A 24,960-nucleotide genomic window follows, 5' to 3' on the forward strand; every position below is an offset into this window, starting at 1 on the left:
AGGCATCTCTGATTTCACCATTCTTCCACCTAAATTTCACCCTAATTTCGTAGTTTGTTGCTTTGATTTTAGCAGAATTCATGTTCCTCAGAGGATGATGATGTTGTTAGGTGCTGGCAAGTTGGTCCCAACTCATAGTGACCTGATACAAAACTGATAGGGATTTTTCTCTAACCTATATATTATCTTTAGTGCCCCAAACTAGATACTGCTCAGATGTAACATGGTTATAAACTATTATAATAAGATAATATGAATTTGTGAATGCAACTTTTAAAAATTCACACATGGCTTTTCCACGAACCTATTGAAGACTCCATGGGGATATACATCATGTTTGTTCTTTATTTCCATCCACCCTATCTCTGCTTCGTGACAATCTGTGAACAACACAGTGAAATACTGCATGGTCCCATGCCATTCTTATGATCACTGGCATGCTTGAATGTTTTTGTTGCCGTCCAGCATAGGAGACTCATTGTTCAGTATGGTAATGGACAATATTCTGTGGAGAGTCACAGGGTTTTGATTGCTTAAGTTTCAGAAATCAACTTCCACCTCTTTCCTCCTGTTCCATCATAGTCTAGACGCCACTAACCCTGCTGATTGACTGTACTGGGATGTGAAATTTCAGTGGCACCATGCCAACATCATAGCAGGAACAGAAGTTGCCACTGAAGGACAACTGACAGGTGGTGGGCATGTATATTAGGTCATTTCATGTTTGTTATATACATTATCTAGCATTAAATTAAAATAGTTAATATGTTAAAATAGTTTATACATTATACATTAAAATAGTTTATATACAAAACCCAGGCTTGTTTTCACATGGAAAAATGTTATTTCCTACCATGAAAAGCACCCATAACTGAAATACTACAGCAATGCTATCACTGGTTAACGCATATTTGGTGCCTCAAATGTTGCGCTTCTTTCTGGTTACATTTGACCTGCTAATGCTCCAAATGGCCCCAGCGTTCCCCCATTAGCTCTCGCTTTTGAGCTACAGAACATAGGCCACTCACCACTCTTCACTCTGCTCTCCCATAAAATAATTGCTATGTTTTAATGTAGTGTGAGCTAGCCTGAGAGAGAGGAAGTGCATGCTGGCTTCAGCTAAAGTAGTTTGTGTTGTGCTAAATATTTGGACCAAGGTATACTTCACCTTGATCCAGAGATATATTTGAACAGTGCAAATTACATGAACTTGGAATTTTCCCCAAGTACCACTTGACCTTTATTAGGAACCAAATAGCAGGTCATCCCAATTTGTCATCTTAAAAAGGGGCCAGAAATAGGAGCTAATCCACAATAAATGAGCTCTGATGGTGTGTAGGGTGGTGTGTTTGGCTGCTAAGCACAAGGTCAGCGGTTCAAAACCACCAACTGGTCTGCAAGAGAAAGATGAGATTTCTGCTCAAGACTGGCAGCATCAGAAACCCACAGGAGAAGCTCCCTTCTGTCCTATCGGGCCTCAATGCGTTGTCCTTGGCTGGCTGGCAGTGAGTTGGGTCCAATAAGTAGTAATTCAGCGGTTCTGAAATCCAAAATGGTACTGTCAAAGTTCAAACCCTTTTATTAAAATTAAAATGTTCCAGTTGTATTACAAGATGACACAACTTCTCCACCAGTGCATTAAAATTCTTCAAAGAAAAGTCAGGATTTTTCTTATAAAGAATATTAGCGTCAACCTCACCCAGGAAATATTTTGCATGAATTATCGATTGACTTCTCGATATTAAAACATCAAGAATTTTAATGTTTCTCAAGAATTTTAATGTTTACTGTCCTGAAATGTTTAGTACATCATTTGAAGAAGAAAAAATGAGGTCTTCAAAATTTTTCTGAAAACTGTCTGAAGTCTTACATGTTCAACACTCTACATGGCCCTCAAAACGTCCATGGATGTGCCTTTTCTGTTTTCTCTTTCCTCCCAGTGTTCTCAAGCTGCGCTCTGGTTTGCAGTATCCAACTCGTAGTCTTGTTATCTAGGGCACAGCCTCCCATACCAAAAAGACTAACCCACTGCCTTCTAGTAGATTCTAACCCATGGTGTTATAAGACAAAGAGGAATGGCTCTTTGGGTTTCCAAACTTTTAAATCTTTTAAAGACTGCAGCTTGATTGATGGGTTCCACCACTGACCTGATGATTGGCCGATCAATGCAGAACCTACCAGCCACCCTGGTCCATACACAGCTTCTCCTGGAAGTCTGTTAATACCCAGACATATTGTTGAAATATTTCTTACCTTTGTGTGTCCTAACCTGCAATTTGTGGGTCTGAGTTGATTTCATCTTTAGAACTAGTATGATAAATTAATAAATTAGTATCACTTAATAGCTGAACATATCGTTGAACACCGGAACTGAGAAACTAGAACTGATGCGGTCAATCCAATGCAGTTTTCTGAATCCGCCCCTCAAATAGCCCTAGGAACAGGACTAATGCACAAGATAACAAGAAAAAATATTTTATGTCGGGCTGTGTAGTAAATCCAAACCATAATCTCAGAGCAGAAGCTCTGATTAATGGTACCTATTTCAAAAGTGAGTAAGCGAAACTTCTTTAATCTAGGCTTTGAAAAATATGTTGTCCCTGATATGAAACTAGCTCATCTGTTGGAATTGTGTTTATCATTCGGCCTCATTTATGTCAGGCTTAACTCCCAGCGTGGCGAACTGCTCTCCATCAGGCCCCCTTAAGGAGGCCTGAGAACAGGAACACCAGGGAGGCAAAGTGGGGGGGGGGGTGCTTTGCTCTGGAGGAGCCTGTGTCTGAAGCAGTTTAGCAGTTAGGTGCTTTTTAAGTGACTTTAGCAGTTCCAGATATCAAGCGAGTCCCCCCAGAGGCCCTAACTTACAAAAACGGAAAGTGCAACAAGATGGATAGACCCGGACCAATGGTGGCACTGTGTGTAAAAGTAACAAAACAGAACAATTAATTAAAATCCCATTCGTAGAAATGAATTCTGTGTACTGACTTGCTCAGAAAGTCAAAATGGCATACATTTCATTAGTGACCACACTTGGAATTATTCATCTAAGTTAGCTGCCTCTGCTTTGTCATTATGAAATGAAGTTTGAGTTCTCTTTGATCTGTTTTAATTGCACTCATTCTAGCTTGAGTATAAAAGCTCACAAATCATTATTAATCCCTTTTCCTTTGAGTAACAAAATGGGGGGAAAGCCTTTTAATCAAAAAGATGAAAACATTAATAAAATTATGGAGTAAGTACACCATGCATGCCTTTAGCTTATGACTTTCTGCTTGTTCTCAAATGAGAGGTAAATGAAATTACCATCGTTCCTATGCAGGTAGTTCAACGTGCCGTTCCATCAAGCACACACACCCTGGGCATGTGGCAGGAAAGAGACATCTAACCACCTTTTCCTGCCCACCGTGCTTCCTTGTGTTTCTCAGAGAACTTGAATGCTTACAGGCTTACAGGTAGTGCTCTCTCTCTCTAACAAAATAGCACTTACTGGTAAACAAGCTCTTCAACTATGGATGAATTAAAAACCAGCCATCTCGTCCAGTGCTGAGATTTTAAAAAAAGCTGTCCAATTTACATCTGTATATTGGATTTGAGGGAAATATAAGTGCTATTCAAATATAGATTTTGCTTTACAATTTAATAATCCCTTTCATCAGGTGTTACTCGATTTTATTTAAAATTAATCTAATCAGGAAAAGTTAAATAGAAAAACAACAACAACCCCAAACCCAACAACTCCTCGTTGTTAGCATTCAGATGATGTGTAAATGATTTGATTTTACGGTCTTGGAGACAAAGGCAGGCAATTACAACACACTTTATTAAATTTTCATAATGGGGATTTCTTCACAGTCTCAAGCTACATGCTCTTCTGAGGAAGGTTGTTTCTAAAGCCTCTGCTGTGCGAGCTGGCGAGGCTTACCTTGCCCTCTGGAGACCAATGTTTCTCCCGATCGCCAGACTCCTAGATGCAACGGATGGCCATTCACTTCTCTGCATGTGGACAGTAGTTCCAAAGACCATGTCCAAAACGGAATGCCTCCCCTCTCCACTCCCCGGTCCTCCCTTCATCCTCTCTCCTCTCCCCTCGCAGCCCTCTCAGCCCTCCATCAGACCAGCACCTACCTACACTGCTTTCTATTTCATGACAGGTAGCACCACTGGCCACCTACTTGTCTAGGTCAGATGGTACATTTCTTTAAAAAAATTGTAAAAAATATATAACAAAACGTTTGCCATCATAACATTTCTAAGAACACAACCCACTGATGTTAATTATATTCGCATGTCCTACTAGTTCATGCCCCAGTTTTTCATCATCCCAATGACCCACTGTTCTATCATTCACTCTCACCCCTTGAAACCACCCAGATATTTTTTGTTTTATGCATCTGTCCAGTCTAGCCATTGATTGAAGGGTGATTGTACAGTATTTGTCTAATTGTATCTGACATAGTTTCCGCCCGATTCATCTATGCCCTAATATGTCTCAGAACTTCATTTCTCTTTATGTCTGAAGAATAGTTGATCACACATGTTATCACATTTTGTTATCCATTCTTCTGATCGGTACATGAGTCGTTTCCACCTGTTGGCGATTGTGAATAATGCCACATGAGCCTTGGTGTAAAGCAGTTTGGGGTCCTGTTTTCAAATGTTTCCAAGGCTGTTCATCTTTACAGAAGCAGAAAGCCTCCTCTTTCTTCCGAGGAGCAACTGGGGGTTTTGAACTGCTGACCTGTGGTTAACAGGCCAATTCATAACCCATTCTGACATAGGGACCCTCAAAAAGCTCAAACTCCCTGCCATCAATTGGGACCCCATACCGATGCTATGGGACAGGGTACAACTGCCCCTGTAGGTTTCTGCGATCAAGTCCTCATGAGCGTAGAAAGCCTCGTCTCTCTCCCAGGAGCAGCTTGTGGTTCAAACTGCTGACCCCGTGGTTAGCAGCGTAACGTGTAACCACTGCGCCACCAGGACGCTCAGTAGACATTCTGCTTCGGTTTGCATTTCCCTAGACTTAATGACAGCGCTGGACAGGATGGGCACGGTGGCTGCAGAGCTGGGCTCAGACATGAGAACTGTTATAAGGATCGTGGTGAGTCAGGCCCCGCTTCGTTCTGCTGTGCAAGGGTCGCTGAGAGCTGGGAACAACACCTAACAACAACAACATGGACATTTGTTCACTTGTGTTTCCTCTTTGGAGAAAGGTTTGTGCTAGGCTTTTGCTCATTTTAAAATTGAGTTGTCTTGTCTTTTCCTTGTTCACTGTGTTTTCTGGATATCATAGTTCCCAAATGTTTTCTCTCACTGGGAGGTCTCTTCGCTTTCATTATGATGTACAAACGTTTAAAAATGTTGATGCGGTCCAGTTGAGCTATTTCTTTTGTACATTTTTTTCTTAACAGATCTAAGAATCTATTGTCAAAAGCAAAGCTTTCCACCTATGTTTTCATCTAAGAGATTTTTAGTTTTGTTATGGTTCTTATATTTAGGTTATTGATCATTTAAGTTAATTTTCACATATGTTTTTAGATTTGGATCCAACTTTGTTCTCTGTCCCTCTCTATCTCCCCCCCCCCACAGCTCATCAACTTCTACATGTATAATTCAGCCCCATTGATTATACTTTTCATGTTGTATAGACATTATTGATAGCCTTTTCTGAATTATTCCATCACTATTAACATAAACTCTACGCCTTCATCCATGGTAACCATAGATCAAGTTTGGTTTCTTCTTTTTAAAAGTATTTTTCTTTGATATAATATTCACATATCATACACTTCCATAGTTAAATTGATTTTTAAAAGTGTTTTATATGTATCAACACAATCAGTTCTAATTGGATCCATCTTTGCTCTTTTATGTGTGGAAATTTAGTTGTCCCAGAATTATTTGTTAAAGGAATGATTCTTTTCCACTTTGAATGGACCTGATAGCCTTGTAGAAAATTAATTGCTCACAGACATATGAGCTTATTTATAGACTCCAATTATACTCCATTGATCTATCCATGCATCTAATCTTAGACTAGTACCAGTCTGGTTTGATTACTTTAGCTTTGCAGTGTGTTTTGAAATTAGGAAGTGGGAAACCTCTAATTCTTGTTCATTTATGAGATTGTTTTGGGCAGGTATGTTGTTAACTGCGCCTTCTTGCTCATTTTCCACATGCAATGTAGCCATCGCTTCTACTTCTCAAATGCTCATTGAATTAGTTTATGTCTCTTCATTCCAACAGTTAATACCTTAGTTGGGTCCACCGTTACCTCTTAACGAGAGTGTGGCACTACTAAAGGTCTCCATGTTTCTTTCAATCTAGCCTCCACATTGCAGCCAGGGTGACTGGCCAATCTGAGCATGTTACCACTGTGCTTAAATACCTCAAAGAACACTGATTATTTAGGGATTAATCCCAAACTCCTTTAGAAGATGAGCAAGAATCCTCAAGACTTACCCCTTGTTTACCTGAGTGGTCAAATCATAGCTTCTATCTTCAGCTCCGTTTTCACACTTACATGGCACCGTCCCAAGTAAAATTCGAGTTCTGATCTAATGGACCAACAAGCCTGAGATATTGGCTGATTCGAACTGGTCATTTACATTCGTGTCTCCTTCTGTCCAGTTAAGGACCCTTGGTGGTGCAACATAAAGGGCTCAGCCTCTAACCAAAAGGCCCGTAGTTCAAACCCACCAGTCACTGTGCGGGAGAAAGATGCGGCAGCTTGCTACTTTAAAAGCACCGCCTTAGACGCCCTGTCTTGGTGTCACAGTGAGTCGCAACAGTCCATTAGTTAGCAATGGCTATGGCTCTTGGTTATGGTTATGGTTCACTCACAGAGGAAATACAGGCAAAATCCCAAGCAGGCAGTGAAAGATTGATGAAGGAAGTCATCGCAACTCAGGACTACAAACTTCCTTTTATCTATCGGACAAAAGAACCGTTTCAGCACAAACGAATCTTCTGGGGTTCGTGCATTTGGAGATTCCCTAAAGCTGTAAAACCCACTGTCAGAGAGTGGATTGGGACTCATAGCAACCCCACACAGGGGTTCTGCCCCTGGAAATTCTCACGGGAGCAGCCAGCCTCCTCTTTCTCCCACAGAGCAGCTGTGCTGAGTTTGAACCACTGTCTCGGTGGTTAGCAGTTCAACACTTAACCCATAGTGCCATCAGGACTCCTTGTCCCACAGCGGTAGGGATTTTAAAATGGCTCTGAGGTCCACGAGGATTCTTCAGTCAGGGGTTTTGATCATTAAACAAATGGCTAACTACGACAACGCAAGTGGTTTTAGCAGGTGTGAGGTGGTAAAATCTGTTTTTAATTCAAAACTCAAACTCATTGCCATTGAGTCTATTCGGATGCACATTGAATTTATAGGATAGAGGAGAACTGCCCCTGTGGGTTTATAAGACTCTAACTCTCTACAGGAGTAGAAGGACTCGTTTTTCTCCCGTGGCACGGCTGGTGGTTTCGAACAGCTGACCTTTCAGTGAACAGCCCCATGCATGTTTCTAAAAGGCAGAGAAGGTTGGGAATGAAATATGGATATTAAATTAAAGCCCAAAGTAATATTTGTGTTATATTTAATGATAATTTATAATTTGGGAGACAATCTAACTGTACTTTTGTTTTTCTAGTGTTTCTAATTTTTCAGGAACTGGAATATTAGAGAATTGGACCTATTAGCCATGCAGCCTCAAGTTAACATAGGTAGCTCCTTTTGGATTTATAAGGTTGAAAGGTACAAGAATATTTTTTACTTTGTGACTTATATTAAAACATTGAAGACAATGTGATATAAATTTGTAAAGATAAACTGTATTCATTTAAAAAGTACTAAAAGTAAAATAAATAAATAAATAAATAAATAAATAAAAAGTACCAAAAGTTTTATTGCAATCACATCTAGGCATTTGAAGGACTTATGAACAAATTCAAATCTGTGAAATTTACATATATTGTTTAACATTTTACAGGAACTATAACTCAGTAGTTGGAGAAAACATTTGGGTTGTTTCTAGACTCGGGACCTGTGGGATGTTAACAAGTCAATGTAATTAGGGCATGGGAAGAGAAAGGGAGCATTCCAGTTGGAGGGAATGACATAAACAAAGTTGGGATGTTGGAAGAGGGCCTAATTAAGTAACAATGAGTTATTTAATTTGGCCCCAGTGAGGAATACAGGGTGAGCGGTCTGGACCGGTGGTCTGTGGACAGACTACAGAACATCTTGAGGGCTAGATTAAGCTCATGGGAGTTACTCAGTAGGCAAAGGAAACTTCAAGAAAAATTCTGCGTAGGAATTTTCCTTTAGGGAGATGAATGTGGAATGTGGAAGGATTAAGAGTTGATTAGTTAGAAGGAGTGGGAGTTGGGGGAAGGTTGGTCGGAGAAGAGTCTTAAGGCAATGACATGTTTTAGAAGCAATCTTGGACCAAATTAAAGAGATAGCAAACTTAAACAGACTGTGGTAAAACAGGCCTTATAGCCTTAGTACGTGCATAAATTGCAAGGAACAACTGGAGACAAATTCTTGTCATTGTTGAGTGTTCACTGCACCAGATTGTCTGCCCTGGACCAAGATCAGACATCCACCCAGGACCAAGTCATTGGGAAGACAAGCAAAGGAAAGGCCTCATCTCTCACCCATTAGCATATCCACCTAGTTTTTCAACGCTGCCAGATAGCCGTATCCCTTAAAATCTCTAGAAATGATACCTGTTTTCATCAAGAGACAAGGAACAATCATCACAGAGTTGTGCAGGTTCTTCACTCTTCTCAATTTTTGCGTGTGTGTATGTGTGTGTGTTGGTATTAGCAACAAATGCCCTGGAAAGGTCAAAGTGTTCAATGCTCATCAATTGAAGGTGAGCAGGGCATGGGAGATGCTCTCCTGCCTCGAGGCCTGGCTGTCTTGGGGTCTGGTCCTCTGTGGACGGCAGGGCACTTAGCAGCAGCAGCCTCCCGCAGACGTCTCCGTTGAGGTCAAGTGAAGCATCAGAGAACCATCCATCAGATGTCCTCATGACCTTGTGTGTAATGACGAATGATCCAATTCTTATCTCTATTGGCTTTTAAAAAGCATTGCTCCACTGTAGGACTTGGTGTTGTTTGGGGGGAAATTGGAATGGCAATGACTACTGCATCTACCTTGGGGGTGTTATTTACTAGCATAGCTGTGCACGATTTTTCACAGCCTTTTCTTTTTAGGGGTTGAGAGCAGGCCTGCAATTTTCCTCTGTGTTGTCTGTCTGGATAATGGGACTCATCTCGTTTGTCTACTTTCTTATCTTTGTCCTTGTCCTGGAGTTAGAGAGGCTAGGTCGATGTTGTAACCACTATTGAGAAATGTGCAAAACAGATTCTAATTCTGTCTATCCCTAACCTCTCGTTTTGCTTGTAATACAATAAATAGTATGCTTGATGAGGAAGTAGTTTTGCTGTATTAAAAACTTTGGGGGCTACCTTTTAGGCTTACACATCATGTTAATATAAGATCACTATAAATTATCTTCAGAGTAAAGAGAGTATGCTTTTAAGACATCCTATACCTGACTTCAAAAGCAGTAATTTTGGGGCAGTTATTAAAGACAAACAAAAGCAACTCCTAGAAGTCAATTAGAAAGGCTGTACATACGAAATAGTGCAGAAAACTGCAATCAAGAGGGTTTCCAATTCCAGGCTGCAAACTTTGTAGGATCAGGGAGCCTCATCTTTCACCCGTGTTGGTGGGTTTGAATGATTTTGTCCACTGCCTACCTGACAGCGCTACAGGGATCCTTTGTAGAAAGTTAGGTGGAGTTGAACCAAAAATCCAAACCCAACTTGCAGCCATTGAGTTAATTCCATCTCCTAGAGTCTGCAGTATAAAATTCCCTCTGTGAGTTTCCAAGAAAGCAAATTTTCATGGGAGTTCAAAGACTCATCTTTCTTGGAGATGACCCTCTTGAAGCTGTGTTATATGTCCCTCCCCCCTTTTTGGGGTATATGAAACCCAAGATTGATAAACCTGTAAGGACAGCAAGTAGAATAAGGGGGTGGTGGGTAGAGGGGAGGGAAAGTGGGGGTGGTGGGTCAAATGGAGATGATGTCAAGGAGTCCATATCGGAAAAGATTGTTTGGGAACTGTTTGTGGTAATGATTGTACAATTCTACTTGGTGTGATTGAAATATGGAATATCATATATTAAATCCCAACTAGTAAAACCCCCAAACCTCATCTTGCTCCCTCTGCGCGGCTAGTGGTTTTCAGCGGTTGACCTGACCATTCGCAGCCCATGTGACACCTGCCACACCACGAGGGCTCACGAGGTGGGGTTCACGTAACAGGCACGTTAACAGACAAGCTGTCTCCCCTGGTGTTGAAATGGCTCAGATTGTGCGATGTTTTAATCCAAAGGGCCACGCACTGTCTGAATACAACAGAAAATGGAGCAAATGAAACCTCGGCGTTTCCCAATAATTTTATTGAGGTAACTTGTCCCAATTGTATACATATATATATTTTATATATACTTAGGAAAGCTAAACAATGTTCTAAGGCACTTGGAATTGTGCACAGCAAAATATCATATAATATTATACAACTAGATAAGAGTATAATTCTGCTTTTAAATAACACAAATGCCCATACAGAACAATAATAAAAATAAAAAAGATAATACAGTCTTTCAGGTTACAGTGGTGGAGTACATATACATATGCGTGTATTCTTGTAGATATTGATACCCACAACTATAATACAGTATAGCTAAAGTACACTAGGAAGAGAAGCCGTCAGTGTACAGTTCCAGTTCTTGACACCCACAGGTGTAGGACGTCGGAGTAGATCATTCACTGGCGGTCAGGACTCATTCATTCAGTCTGAGCATGCTCACAGCTTCGCATCCTCCCCTTAGCCAACGCTACTTCCACAGGCAAGGACTGGATGCGGTATTCTTCTGAAACTACTGCTATGTAGAGAAAGTTGGAGTTTTCAGTAGGTGCCACCCAGCCCTAGCCATCCAGAGCACCGGGCTCAAGTGAACCTGCAGGGCAGAGTGGAAGGCTGCCACCTTTATGGAAGCAGCAGCCGAAGTGCCACATCCTTCTCCCCGGGAGACGCTGGCGGGTTTGAACTTGGGACCTTTGGGTTCGCACTTAAAGTGCAGAACCGCGGCACTGCCAGGCCCCTCACAGAAGGTACTGGATCTGGTAACAACGGGGCAGAATGTTTGGAGCACACCGGCACGTTTAAAACCACGTAAGAAAACTTGACGACGGAACAATGAAAATGAGTGCCTACATTGGAGGTGTCGAAAGTGGTTTGACCCTGCTCCCCCCTCCCCTCCCCCCCTCCCCCCCGTGCTTGTTAGCATGGCAGCGGCGGCAGCTTCTCCTGTGCTGCGCTCTCTAAGCAACGGCCGCCACCTGTAACAAGAGCATCCGCTAAGAAAAGCCCCGCCCCCCAATTGGCAAGTGGCACGAATACAGGTTGGACCGGTGCGCTCACACCAACACCATAGAATGGCGCGCTGCCTCACTTTGTCCCTTCCACGTATGCTTAACAAAATACTGCTGTTTAGAAAGGAAGAATGCTTCAGCACCATCTAAATCTCCCAACTTCGAGTTGCTCTGCGTCAACAAAGGTCTGGAGCCATTGTGATATCAAAAATGATCGTGGCTAAATGATTTCCCCCCTGCTAGCCACTGCTGACCCAAGTCATCTCGGAACACACGGACCATTCCATCTTGGCAACACAGTGTGATGAAGGGAATAAGGGTGTTAATGGAGCTTTTTGTTTCACTTGGGTTAGACTCACCTTGGCTTGTGTGTGACTCCCACAAGTGTGAACAGTCTGTGTGTGACCCACAGCTGGTCCGCATTCCCTTCACCGTGTGGAACTCACCCATCTTAGAACACACGGCCACCCATAGGGCTGTATCTGTACAGTGTGTGTGTGTGTGTTGGGGTGGGGGCTGGGGGAGTAGGGGACATTCAAGCATCTGCATACATGTGGACCAGATACTTTGCAACGGGATGACCAGCAGGTGATTGTTTTGGAAGCGCGGAGCGCTGAGCATCCAGGTGAAATCTGATGGTGACTTTCACAGACGGGCGGATGCGGATGGAGTGTTCAAAGTGCCTGCTGTTAAGCATTGCAGAGATTCTCATGACCTTGACAAGGGTTATGCCTAGCAGTGCCTCTCTCAAGAAAGACCGCGGAGGTGCCTCACCCCCTGGCCCTCATCCTTTTGGGTTGTCAGCCTTCTCCTTGAAGTATGCCCTGGGATGGGGCACATTTCTTTGTCCAGTGAAGCAGCCATGGTCGCCCACTTCCTGAAGAGCCTACAATCTACAGCTTGACCCAAGTGGGGGGCTTGGAAGATGAAGGGGGAGGAGAAAAGACAGCTTCAGGGGCCACGGAGATGATGTTTCGGGACAGACACTTCTCGCAGGAAGACCTTAGCTTGCAGTAGACGGTGCTGTTCAAGTTACACGGTCCTGCCTCTCAGGCAGTCATTTGAACACGGAGCAGGGTTTTTATTCCTCCAAGTGTTACAATGACAGGGGGGCCACTGGCATTTAGTTGGCAGGGGCCTGGGACAGTAGACATCTTGCAACGTGGGGGAGAGCTCTGTATAACGAAGAACTGCCGGCTCCAGATGCCAGCAGAACCTTCCTGCAGAGAAACACTGATCCACAGTGCTTAGCTGCTCTGCACAGCGGTGCTCGCAGTGTGACAAGCTCAGTGACATTGTCTGTGCACGGTACATCCTGAGTGCTCATTAGTTACAAGCAACCCTTTCTTGGAGGATTGGCTTTAGGTGGGAATCGCTGCATTAGGAGCCCCTGCCTTTCTCCTTTGTACTGAAATCTTGCAAGGTGTACAATGGGATTTCTTAATCTGGGGTGTCCCGATTTAAGTCCAGCGGGACTGTTTCAGCTGCTTTCTAGAAATGTGAATCGTGCTCTGCATTTCCGTGGAGAGCCCAGGCACTGCGATGATGAAAAGCCAAGGAAAAGCGAAGGTAGAGGGCTCTGGGGGGTGTTCAACCTTCGTCTCCACCTTTGGTCCCTGTCTGGCTTTAGAGTGAGCCTGACGCTTCTCTTTGAAATTCAGATTTAAGTGATTTAGGGAAGGATTTTCTCTCAGGAAGATGTTCCTATGAGTTTGACAATGACTTCTGTCCTTGCATTTCCTGTGCCTTTTCCTTCTAGGACAGATTGCAGTTCCAGAAGCTCTGCTCTGCCAAGTAAGACAATACAATGGGTGTCACCAAATAGCAAATGACCAAGAGTGGAAGATGAGCCATCTGAACACACCACAGGACACCTTTGAAAATCCATCGCATCTAAATGGCTCCGTAGTCCTCACATCAGACACCCCCTAAGGAGATAAAATGGGCTCTTATCCCAGAGTCCACACTTTGATTAGAAAGGCGTGGCAGGATAGAGTTGGAATTTAGGGACATCTGTGCTTTATCAGTTCTAACTGTGCTGATGGAACTGGCACAGATCCACTTCCATCTCTCGACCTTGCTGGAGGCCCGCTCGCCTGCTCTGGGGGACAGGGCTCACTTTGGGCGGGACTGGCGGCTGGGACAGCGTAAGAGGTGGCAGACTGAAGCCATTTTTTGAGGCAGGAAAGTTTGAGCGCGATATGCTTCTATGCGTTTGACTTGACTGTCTTTTTCTCCGTGGCTAGCCTTGATCAAAAGCCAGATTTTAGAAAGTTGTGTGTCTGTCTCCATTCCATAGGAAGGCTGTTGTGCGTTAATCTCGGCACAGAGGAGGAAACGCCCGGTCAACGTTCTTTTGCCCCATTCTTTCAGGTGCAAGCCACTGCACTTCTCTCCCTAAGCGCAAAGGTCACACTGAATTAACTGCACAGTGTGAACCCCGAATTAAGGGTTTTTAGGGCGTTAGCTCCCACGTCCAGGACTTGGGAAATGTGTGGATGTATTTAGTCCCTCCAAGTCCCGAAATAGGTTTCTCTCAAATTTCAGTTTTCCACTAATAGGTGAGGCTACCTAAGATTAGAGAGACGCAGTGTCCCACAAACGCTATGCTGACGAACGAAAGGAAAATGAAACCAGTGTCAGTTTTTCCGGGCAAATTACAGAATTCGATCAGTATGCTTCCCCCTTCCCTTTAAAAGTAGCCATTAAAATACCCCGAATGACTAGACATGTCATTTAAATAACTTCAGGAATGTGTGTAAAGTTGAACTGTATCTAACATCCCCCAATGCGGGACACCTCACATTTGCAGGCAATTTACCAGGTGGGGCCACCTGACAGGAATGCTGAGCACAGAGCTCGAATTCTGGCAGGCTGATTGGTAATGACCAGGAAGATGCTGATCAAGCCCACTTCGCATGTCCTTGTGACCTCACTAGTCTGTCCTCTTTGTCTCCATTTTACTGACATAAGAAAAGGGCAGGAATGCCATGGTCACCGTGTACTTTTTTTCCCTAGTTCTTTCCTTCCTGGACCTTCTTAGGGATGTGCTTGACTTTTTCTTCCCCTAGTGATATGTTAGGGACTCAGGAAAACCCACTTCCTCTGTCAGCCTAACGGCTCACCCAAAACAAGGAAAACCACAGAGTTGTGTTACAACCACCGCAGCCACCAACGCAAGCCCAACGCGGGATTGGTTTCCTTTACAGAAACACAGCGAGTGGTTGGAGTGCAGACATGTCCCTTTGTCTCCAGGGCCTCCAGGCAGAGGCCGCTGGATGAGCGGCTGGATGTGCAGAGATGCACATGCTTCTGTCCTTGAAGAGGAACTAGGCGCGGGGAGCCTTATTCTACAAAGCACACCTTGCTTATAACCCTTTAGGTCTACAGGTTTTAAACTTGAAGAGTCGTTCTAACCATTATAACCTGTAGTTCATATTACTTAAGAAAGAGTTGGCTGCAGCACATCGTGACCCTCTAGGAAAGAGCAGCGCCCCGCAGGGGAATTTCCTAGGCTGTTTTATGGGTGCAGCGCCCCGGATCTTTTTTCCTGTGGAGCTACTGAATGGGTTTGAACCACCGACCTTTTGGTTAGCATGAACACGTAACCCCTGTGCCACCAAGGCTCCTTAACTGTGAGGCTACCAAAAACCCAAACCACCGCAGGTGGGTGATTCCTACTCAAGGCGAGGCTCTCGATGGAATCCAAGTGTGTCAACCTTTAAGGCACAGTCAGCATACCCTCCTCCCCAGGAGTGGCTGGTGGGTTTGAATCATCATCCTGGTGGTTAGCAGACCAACATCTAACCCCCAGTGCCTCCAGGACCCCTTTGAGTATGAGAGACTAGCAGTGGCCAACATTCTAGAGTTTTAAGCTTAATGAAAAGAAAGGGCGGGGAACCAAGCCTGCCACACCACACAGGAAGACACATTATTGGGGCACCGGATGCTCATTTCTGTCCCAGGTCCATCTCATTTAAGGGGAAGAGAGGTTGCATCGCATGCCACCGGTGATACAGTAGGGGAAAGACGGTTTCTTTTCTCAGCCAAGTAGAGACTTTTTATGATATGTATCTTGAATGATGATCTCCTCTATCTGTCATTTATGTAGCGGCCTCGTGATTAGAAATGCTGATGTTTATAGGTATGTAAACAACAATGTTGGTGATTATACATACGTAAAACTAAAAGTAACACTCTATTTCTTAGTGTCTTATTTCCCCAAGACATGAAAATAGTATACAACATTAGAAAAGAATGAATTTGGCAAAAAAAAATATGAAGAAAGTTAATGTCTATGGCTGTATTTAAACACGATTAAAGGGACAAAAAATCAAATGATGTATCGCCTTGGTTGGATCTACTGCAAAAGACCTCTTTAAAATGTGAAGGAAAAGAAAAAAAGCAAAGATGCCCCTTTGGGGGCAAAGGTGCACCTGACCCAGGTCATGTTTTCCATGGCTGGGTAATAGGTAAGGAAGACCAAGGGAGAATGGATGCACTTGAATGCCGGCCCTGGCGGAGCATATGAAATAAGACACGGACAGCTGTCCTGGAAGAGATGCAATCAGCATGTTCCCAGAAGCCAGCTTGGCGAGACTTCATCTCATGCACTTTTTGCACACAATCAGGCAGGACAAGACCCAGGAGGACGTCATGCTTGGGAAAGTACAAGGTCGTCAGCAAAGAGGAAGACTCTCAATGAGATGGACATTCGTACAGCAGCGGCCACAAGGGGCTCAAACATCACAACAGCTGGCACCGACCCCTTGGGTGGGGTGCAGAGCCACCACGAGGTGGAACCTGACTCGCAACTACAAATGGATGAACTCTTAGCCAGTGACAGATATTTGGGCCGTTGGAAGCATTTTTTTTAAAGCCCAACTACGTCTCATGAGTATATGATTAATGGAGTGAAAACATGGCAGAATCTAGGTTTATTTTATTATGCGCATAACTGAGTGCGGCAGAAGATGGGACCATTCCGGTTACTTTTGTGAGCTATCAAGCGACCTTTCCATAACAGAGCGACTGGCGCTCATTTTTTCTTATTCTTTGCCTTTTAAACAAAAGTTATCCAAGTTCAAGTGATCCTTCAAAATACCAATGAGTGGCCACATTTAAATTTGCCCACCGGATCAAATGCTCTTCCCTTGCGCTGAATGCCAAGAAGACAACCTTTCACACAATGAAGAAAAACGCTTCAGAAATATGTCATTTGAACTTTGAGAATGAAGGAAATCCTAGCAAGTTCTTGTTATTACACTTTCCCTGTATTTATAACAAAAGCAGCACAAAGGAAGAATGAAAGAAAAAGGGAAATGCAAGGTAGTATCTACATGTATTTAAAGGAATGAAGGGTTGGGGCGTTCTATTATGGTGGTACGCATTTGGAACCGAAGTCAGACTACGCCTGCTACTTCATGGGTAAATAGCCAAAGACAAAGAGGGCTTCTTGTTGTAAACAATACTGACTATAGGACTGTAGGGAAACCAGCCGGGACTCTAACCTCGCTGACTCCTTTGCTGTCCAGTAAATACTGTATTATGGATGCAATCTGCAGACTCCAGAAATGCAAGATAAGGTTTTCTTTAGCTCCGAGCTTAGCAGAAGTTTTCTGTATCCTTTTAAACCTCTGGGTGAGTGTTTTTTGATCCGTGTACTTCTTAATTTCTTTTATAATGGCAGGAAGCCAACTTAACGCAGCCGTGGGAGAGGGGAAAGAAAGCAGTCCTTTGCATTCCGTCTTGGAATGAACTGCAGGCACTGCGCTCCCATCTTGCTTATGTCTGAACTTTGGATTCGGGGTTTGAAAGGTTTCGTGACTGTCATTCTACCCTGTTCCTTAGATCAGGTATGGCTGTTTCCCCTTTGGAGATAATCAAGGTGAAGAGAGGCCAAAAGATTGATTTCTAAAACCCGCTACAGTTTTACAGGGTCACACGATAGCTGTCTTTATCCCCAGGCCGGCTGTTCTGGCCAAGGCCGCTACGCCAGGTAAGGAGTATTACAGTGTGGGTCGTGAAGTCACTCCGCATGCAACGCAGTTGGGTATGTAAGCATGCTTGTTTAAAGTCCGTGGAAGCCTCTAGCATTTATGACAGGGATCCATGAACACAGACTTGGTTCTGGCAATTGGATTCACTGGCACAACATAAACTCATGGTGCGATACCAACCTGGTATGTACTAAAATCGTGGCGGGTCAAGAAGAGCCCTTGAGGATCAAGTCTTTAAAAAAAAAATGCATGGGGGTGATTCGACTCCCAGCTCTCTTAATAAGAAGTTCTCAGTGACCAAAGGCTTGCTTCAAAAATACACGAAGTTTCCATTTTCTCTGGTCTTCATTAACATAATGAAATACTTTTCTTCTTTTTCTGACATGTGACGCCCACCCCTCACTAGGACCTGGTGGTCCCCCACCCCCAATCTTTATGAACCCGCACTCTCAGGTTTGGCTTTCTGGTCACAGGGAGCCTGCGATTGTCTTCTGCTCATTGTCTCTGAAACCCATGATGAGGGATGCCTGGTGTCACCACCATGTCCCTTACCATAAATACACACTCTGGACAGCGAGGGTCACCGCCACCTCCTTCCCTTGGCTTGCGGGCCCCATCTGGGCTGCACGGGGAGGGGCACTTTCCAACAAAGCTGAATCACAGGTTTCTTCCCCGTAAGTTCAACCCAAACACATTCCAATTCCAGTGCGCTATCCCGTTTCCAGGAAGTGGTGCCTCCCTCCAAAGATGATCAGTCTGGGTCTCCAACAGAGTCTTGCATTTTCTTATGGACGATGGAACCTGAGAATAAGAAATGGAAACCCTGTGAGTCAGTGATTGAGAAGCGCACTCTGCAACCAGCGAACTGAATAAGGAATATCAATGATTATAATTCGCTGCACTCTTTCTTAGCCACCCCACAACGGAATTCCCCTGGTACATGGCTGCTATAGCCAAAGATGCTTAGAAATGTTAGGCTGAAAAGCAGCGAAGTGCCTCTACCAAAGGTGCTGGTATAAACGCATCCAACCCACAACACATGGTTATTCTGGAGGGTTCTGGTCTGGCCCATATTTCGTAGCATGAGATGTTTCTTAAAGTTCTTGATTCTACTGAGTCTAAGTAACAAACCCAACTTCACTGTCACTGAGTCAATTCGACCTAGAGCGGCCCTACTGTACAGAGCAGAACTGCCCGTGTGGGTCTGAGACTCTAAGTCTCTAAAGGAGCAGAAAGCCTCCTCTTCCACCCACTTGCCCCCAACCCCACAGGGGCAGCTGGTGGTTTTGAACTGCTTGCTGGTCGTTAAAAATAGAAACACCAATAAACAGTCTGCTACGTTCACTTTAGCCTGTCATTGACTGATAACGCCACAAGGTTCTACATCCGAATTTCCATTGCCTTCGGGGAATTGCCAACACGATGTTCCACAGGTAAACGATCAAGCGAGTCCACCATTTTTCTTGCAAACCTGCTTCTGCGCTTTCTATCTTGACGAAGGTCCTGTCTTTGAACATATCAGGAACCTACATTTCAATCCCATTTTACAGAAGAATCCGGGAAAATGCACAACAGAATTCCAAGTGCTCATGGAAGCCAGAACTTTTGGGGTCATTCAGGCCGAATGACCCACGGAAACTGTAATCTTTACACCTCCAACCAGAAACGTCTCCCAAAGTCTTCTCTAACATGATGTTGGTTCCCTCAGTGCAGAACAGTTGCCCTAAACATGGTCCTTTTTGAACGACTGTCTGTCCGGTCAGACTGACCAGAGCAAATTGCCAACAGCACCCTGCAGGGTAAGCTGAGGAGCGTGGAGGCGGCTGAGCTCTCGTGAAGGGGGGACGCCGGCCGCACGGCTCAGAAAAGGAGGGTGAGAACCGCGGCACGTCCTGAAGAACGTCTTTACATGCAGAAAATACAGTCATCTAGAAATCTCAATTTTGCAACTCATCCCCCCCACCCCGTGCCATCCACTTCCCATTGGTAACTACGGCCTCCCCGAAGTCCCTATCATCGAATCATGAACATCTTTCAGTGGCGCTGCGGTAACAACACCCACCTTGTTTACGTTTGGAAGCCTGTCCTTTTGCGCATGCTCTTCCTGACAGGACAGGTCATTCCCAGTTTCCTTTCCAAGTCTGGGGGGTCGCCAAGGTCAGAGCAAAGAGCCACCGTCTCCAGACAGCTTTGTTTTGCTTCGTCTTTAGCCTGCTTTTGGGAGTTCCCAGATGTGCACCTCTGTTTGGCCTTTCGGTCCAACTTCTGTCATTTACATGCTCACTGACCTCAGTAGACCAGTCTCCCAACGAATTGCCCTGTTTTCGGGTCTTTTCCTCACCTACTGGGCTCCTGCTGGTCACTGGCATTTTGATTATGAAACGCTGTGCTCGATTCAGGCTTTTGCTACAAGCATTCACGGTTGCCCGTGGCCTACAGGATAAAGGTATGTTTCTTAGAGTGGCAATTCAAGGCCTTGCAAGATGTGGCCCCAGCCATGTATCCAGCTAGATCTCCATGAGGCTCCAAATCAGCGTTTCTCAACCTATGGGTCGCGACCCCTTTGGGGGCGGGTCAAATGACCCTTTCACAGGGGTTACCCGATTCAAAACAGTCGCACCACAGGTGCAACTGTATGAAAGGGCCGCAGCCTGAGGAAGGCTGAGAAGCACTGCTGCAAACGCTGCAGACTGGAGTACTGTGACCCCTATGTGTCTGGTCTTTTGCCCCGCAAACGCTGTCCACTGTGTGCTCAGCTCTCCCATCTGTACTTACTGTTTCCTCCGAGCCACCTCGGGCCTAGGCTCACTCCGTGCTCTGTCCCACCCTCCCTCTGTCCACCTCCCAGAGGAGCACTGCTCTCTCTCTGTGTTCTCATGACACTTGCTGGTCTCTGCTGTCTTATCATTGCCGCATAGGTGCACCCCCACTCTGAGACGGTCAGCAGTGGATGAACGAATGAGCCCCCTTGACATTCACATCATCATCAAGTACAAGTATGGGGCACAAAGGAGTGCTTAGGAAGTGTCGCTGCACTGAAACGAAGGATTACAAAGTAAAAACTTGGTCATGAGTTGATACGTGGGAAATTCCAGGAGAAGCCATGTTGTTGTAAGTGCATCGAGTGGCCCGCTGCACAACGGAACGAAACATTGCATCGTGCTGCGCCATGCTCATAACTGTCCCTGTGCCTCAGCTCACTGAGGCGGCCACTCTGTCCGTCCCTCTCGTTGAATGACTTGCTCTTTTTCACCACCCCTCCGCTTTACCACCCAGATGGCCTTCTCCAGGGACTGGTCTCTCCTGTCATGCTTGCCTCTGAGGAGCAGGCTGCCTTTACTTCTTTCAAGACAGGTCTGCTGTACTGACCTTCCCAAACCAAAAGGAAAAATAAAGCAGACCAAGCTGTCAAAGTTGGCAATGGTGCCAAGAGTAAGGTAGAAATGGGTCTGTTTTGAAGTCGGGTCTTACCTGTACCCCTGACAACACCTTGGGGCAGGGGTGTAGACTTCCATGCCCCACATTATTAAAGAGATGAAAGTACTCTGTTTTCACAACTGGGGACTTTCTTTCTGCCCATTGGTCATTCCGACATTTTCCCACCGGAGACCCTTGCACCAAGTCATGCTGCTTTGGGGTGGAGTATTCTTCACCATCGGCAATGCACGGATGGTTTCTTCCTATATTTAAGCGATCCTTGTCCTGGCCATCCTATTTATGATGACTTCCCATCACGCCATCCTGTTACATTTTCTTCAGTTTACTTAGTTGTTATTGTTGGGTGTCATCAAGTTGACTCTGACTCAGAGTGACCCCATATGACAGAGTAAAACTGCCCCCAAAGGCTTTCTTAGTTGCAATTTCTATGGCTGCAGATTGGCACATATTTCTCTGGTGAAGCCAGGGATTAGGTTTGAACCACCAACTTCAGGTAGTAGCTGTGGTACCACTGGGACTCCTTATAGTACTATCTACTATTATGTTTATTTACTTGTTTTCTCGTCAATAACTTGTCTTTCTCACTACACCATAAACTACGTGAGGGTAAGGCTGTTACCCAAGTCCTCCATTAGTTTTCCAGTGTCTCAAAGAGTCTGGTTTATCATCTGTGCTCAATAAATATTTGTTGACCGCACTGAACTACTGTATTCAAAAAGAAAGGGCATTTAGAAAGTGATTTGATGACTCTTTTCGCAAATAATTCTAAACAGAAGAATTCATTCACAAGACCTATAAAATTATTTTTCATTAAATACCTATTAGTGTACAATAACCCATCTAACAGGACAACCCAACACTCATGGTAGAAGAGTCAACCATAATATGAAGAAGCAATTACTAATGACAATTAGCATTTATCACTGTGAACTACGTGCCTGGCACAAGTTCAAGTGATTGTCACATTTAATCCTCAAAATAATTCCATGAGGTAGGTACTCCTGTATCTTTTTGCGGATGTGGAAACTGAGGCACAGGGATGCTAAGTCATCTGCCCACCTTATCCACACTGTCTAGGAAATCAAATCTCATGTCTCCATGGGCACTGTCAAGTATAGGCGTGGCTTTTGGGGCCCCTGGTTAGAATGGCATAACAGACGTGATCAGTTGCATTTCTACCCATGTCAGTTAGTTTGGATCACTTCCCACCAGACAAGAGCCCTGCCCCACATCCCAGGCCACACTTCATTGCTACAGTTGGCTCAGACATGCTTGCTTTTTGTTTTGTTTTGTGCCACAAAGGGAACAGGAAGGGAATGAACTCAGCACTCTATTTTCATAACAACTCGAAAAACAGCTCTGGTAAGGCCCCGGGACTGATGCTGGCAGTGTCCTGTCCTCATCGGTGAGGGCGCACTCGCACGGTCCACGGCCCCGAGGGAACCCTGACGACATAAGACGCATACATTGCAGCACAGAGACTTCACCCTATGGACAACCACAGGTCCTTGTTTAAGAGGTCCTCTTCTGGGCTCTAATACAAGGCCTTGTGATCTACCCACCACCTAGCCCTCTGCAAGTTTCTGGGACACCAGGCCTTCAAGCCTTCTACAATCACATGCTCATCTTTTGTTGTTCATCACTGGGTCCTGGATTCAGAGGTCAAGGTGGGTACAACCTGCCAGGTTTTCACTGCCCAGAAACATGCGGGTGGACAGCAAAGCAAGTAGCCAGTGGTCCAAAATGGATGCTTTAAAGCAGTGGTTCTCAACCTGTGGGTTGTGACCCCTTTGGGGGATCAAACGACCCTTTCACAGGGGTCGCCCGAGTCATAATAGTAGCAAAATTACAGTGATGAAGTAGCAACAAAAATAATTTTATGGTTGGGGGGGGGGTCACCACCACATGAGGAACTGTCTTAAAGGGCCGTGGCATTAGGAAGGTTGAGAACCACTGGCCTAAAGTTCCAGATTTTCCTGGAGAGGATCTTATTTTCAGTTTCCAAAGATGAGCAAGAGCACTGTACGATTTCCTCCCCCTCCTATAGATACCACTTGCCCGTGGATTGTACTAGAGACGGTGCCACAGTGGAGCTGGAGGGCTGGAGGCCAGAGGCCACCAGCATCCTTTGAAGGGTAGTCTAAGAAGACCCAGTGACTGACTCCTATGTGAACGCAATAGTGTACTGACAAAGACGGGTCAGAAGGGCAACGCAACTTTCTTGATTAACCGCCCCAATATGGGCAAAGTCACATCCTTTCTTGTACTTACACATCAAGAAAAGACCATGCACCACCTGCTTACATTAGGAATGAGTTCTCGAAATTAAGTTAGGAAACTTTATGGCTAGAGATAGGGAACACGCAACTGATTCTTGTGTTGCTCCCCACTGGTTTACATTCACTTAGAACTATGAGGCTTTCTAGGAACTGTCTAGAAGTGGATACATATGGCAACATACGTACACATACGCTCGATAAAAATTGATGTATGGATTGTTATAAGAACTGTAAGATCCCCCAATAAAATGCTCTTAAATAAATTAAAGTAGAGAAATATATGAGGCGTTCAGTTTTCCCTCCTGAGGAGCTTGCCTGTGTGGCAGAATGACAGTTTGGCCTTGAGCTGCATGTGCATGGGAGCAATAAATAGACTTCCTGTGTGCCCTAAGGATCCTCAAGCTTTTCGTCCACCTCTACTAAGAGTTTTCCTGAGACTCAAATTTTAAGTTAGCTATATTTCTCTTTCTTTAAAAAAAAAGAAGTTGTTCCCCCCCCCTCATTTTCATTCTGCTAAGGAGTGGATGGTGGTGGTGGGGAGGGGTGGGGTGGGGTGGGGTGGGTGGTAAAGCTATTTTTAAGTCATGGGATTCAGGTAAAGTTCATTCGCTCCATAAAGATGATTGCTCCACATTTTAATAAGATGTACTTATCTTCCTAAACATTCATCCAGGTAATGTAAAATTATTTATAAATGCAACTAACACTTTCCCAGATTCCCTTATGTTACACACAGGGATCTTGAAGAATTCATTCCCTTGCGTGTGAAAGCATTTCCTTGTCACCTCCCAAGCACTGTGTTAACTTGGGTGAGGAAGCTCCACGTGGCTGCCCGCAATCTCCTGATGCTGCTCCGGGTCCAACCCAAGGGGCAGACGTCATGGCTGCCATGCTTTTATCTCCACCAGGCTTTCACCCCTGGAGCATAGACAGCAGTCTGCAATCTCTCTCCTCTCTCTGGGTAGAAGGTAACTGCATTTCATTGCCCCGGGGTTGATTCCGACTCATCGAGGGACCCTCAGAGACAGAGTAGAACTGCCTTTGTGGGTTTCTGAGGCTGTAATTCTTGATGAAGTAGAAAGCCTCATTGTTCTTCTGGGGAGCCCCCTGGGGGTTTTGAACTGCTGATTTTACGGTTGGCAGCTCAATGCATAACCCACGACACCGCCAAGGTTCCTGGGTCGCAGGTGTCGTTCCTGCCATGTCGTGCCGTGAAAAGCGTATCTAGAAGGTGATAGGGGCTCACTATAGCTGCAAATCCGTGCTAGGTGATGCACTAGGGAATGAGACGTGGCACTGCTTTGCTACCATGGCCTTCTTCCAGAATGCAATTCTCTACTCGGTAAGAGAGCGGGCTTCCAACCGACTGTTGGGTTAGATACAGGAGGCTGGGAGAGTAGCTACTGGGAGGGGGTGGGGACAGGCAGGAAGTCACTGGAAGTGCAGCTCCTTCTGAGGGGCTGAGGTTAGAGCTTGGCGCCTCTCAGGTCCCAGGCTGAGTTCTTGTGGGGACCATTTGATCTGACTTTTGTTGGCACGGCTCTAGAACGCCTCCCCATGCTGATCTAGAACATACTGCAAGAAACCAGAGGACTTGGATGAAAGAGGGGATGCTGACAAGTTCTTCACCACGGCGATCACACCCCTCACAGAGGGTGCTCCACTCCACGATGAATGCACCCCAGGTGCAGATCCGGGGCGGGGGCGGCATATGCATGTCAGCAGAGGACCCCAGAGAAATCACCAGGACGAAATGTTCATTTACAGACACGAGCATTTCTGTAACTCCACAG

The 24,960-nt window shown here is 45.0% G+C and overlaps 1 protein-coding gene across 4 annotated transcripts in view; it reads right to left on the minus strand.

Annotated features, from left to right (window-relative positions):
• Positions 1-11,947: 11,947 nt before the first annotated feature.
• PHACTR2 (phosphatase and actin regulator 2) overlaps positions 11,948-24,960 on the minus strand; it is a 127,933-nt gene continuing 114,920 nt past the window's right edge. For all 4 annotated transcript variants that reach the window (XM_075554443.1, XM_075554441.1, XM_075554442.1 and 1 more), the window contains one exon: positions 11,948-18,251. In XM_075554443.1, the coding sequence (XP_075410558.1) occupies positions 18,236-18,251 (16 nt within the window). In that variant the 3' untranslated portion in view covers positions 11,948-18,235. The remainder of the gene's footprint in view (positions 18,252-24,960) is intronic.

Source organism: Tenrec ecaudatus, chromosome 7 (genome assembly GCF_050624435.1).
Source record: "Tenrec ecaudatus isolate mTenEca1 chromosome 7, mTenEca1.hap1, whole genome shotgun sequence".
NCBI lineage: Eukaryota > Metazoa > Chordata > Mammalia > Afrosoricida > Tenrecidae > Tenrec > Tenrec ecaudatus.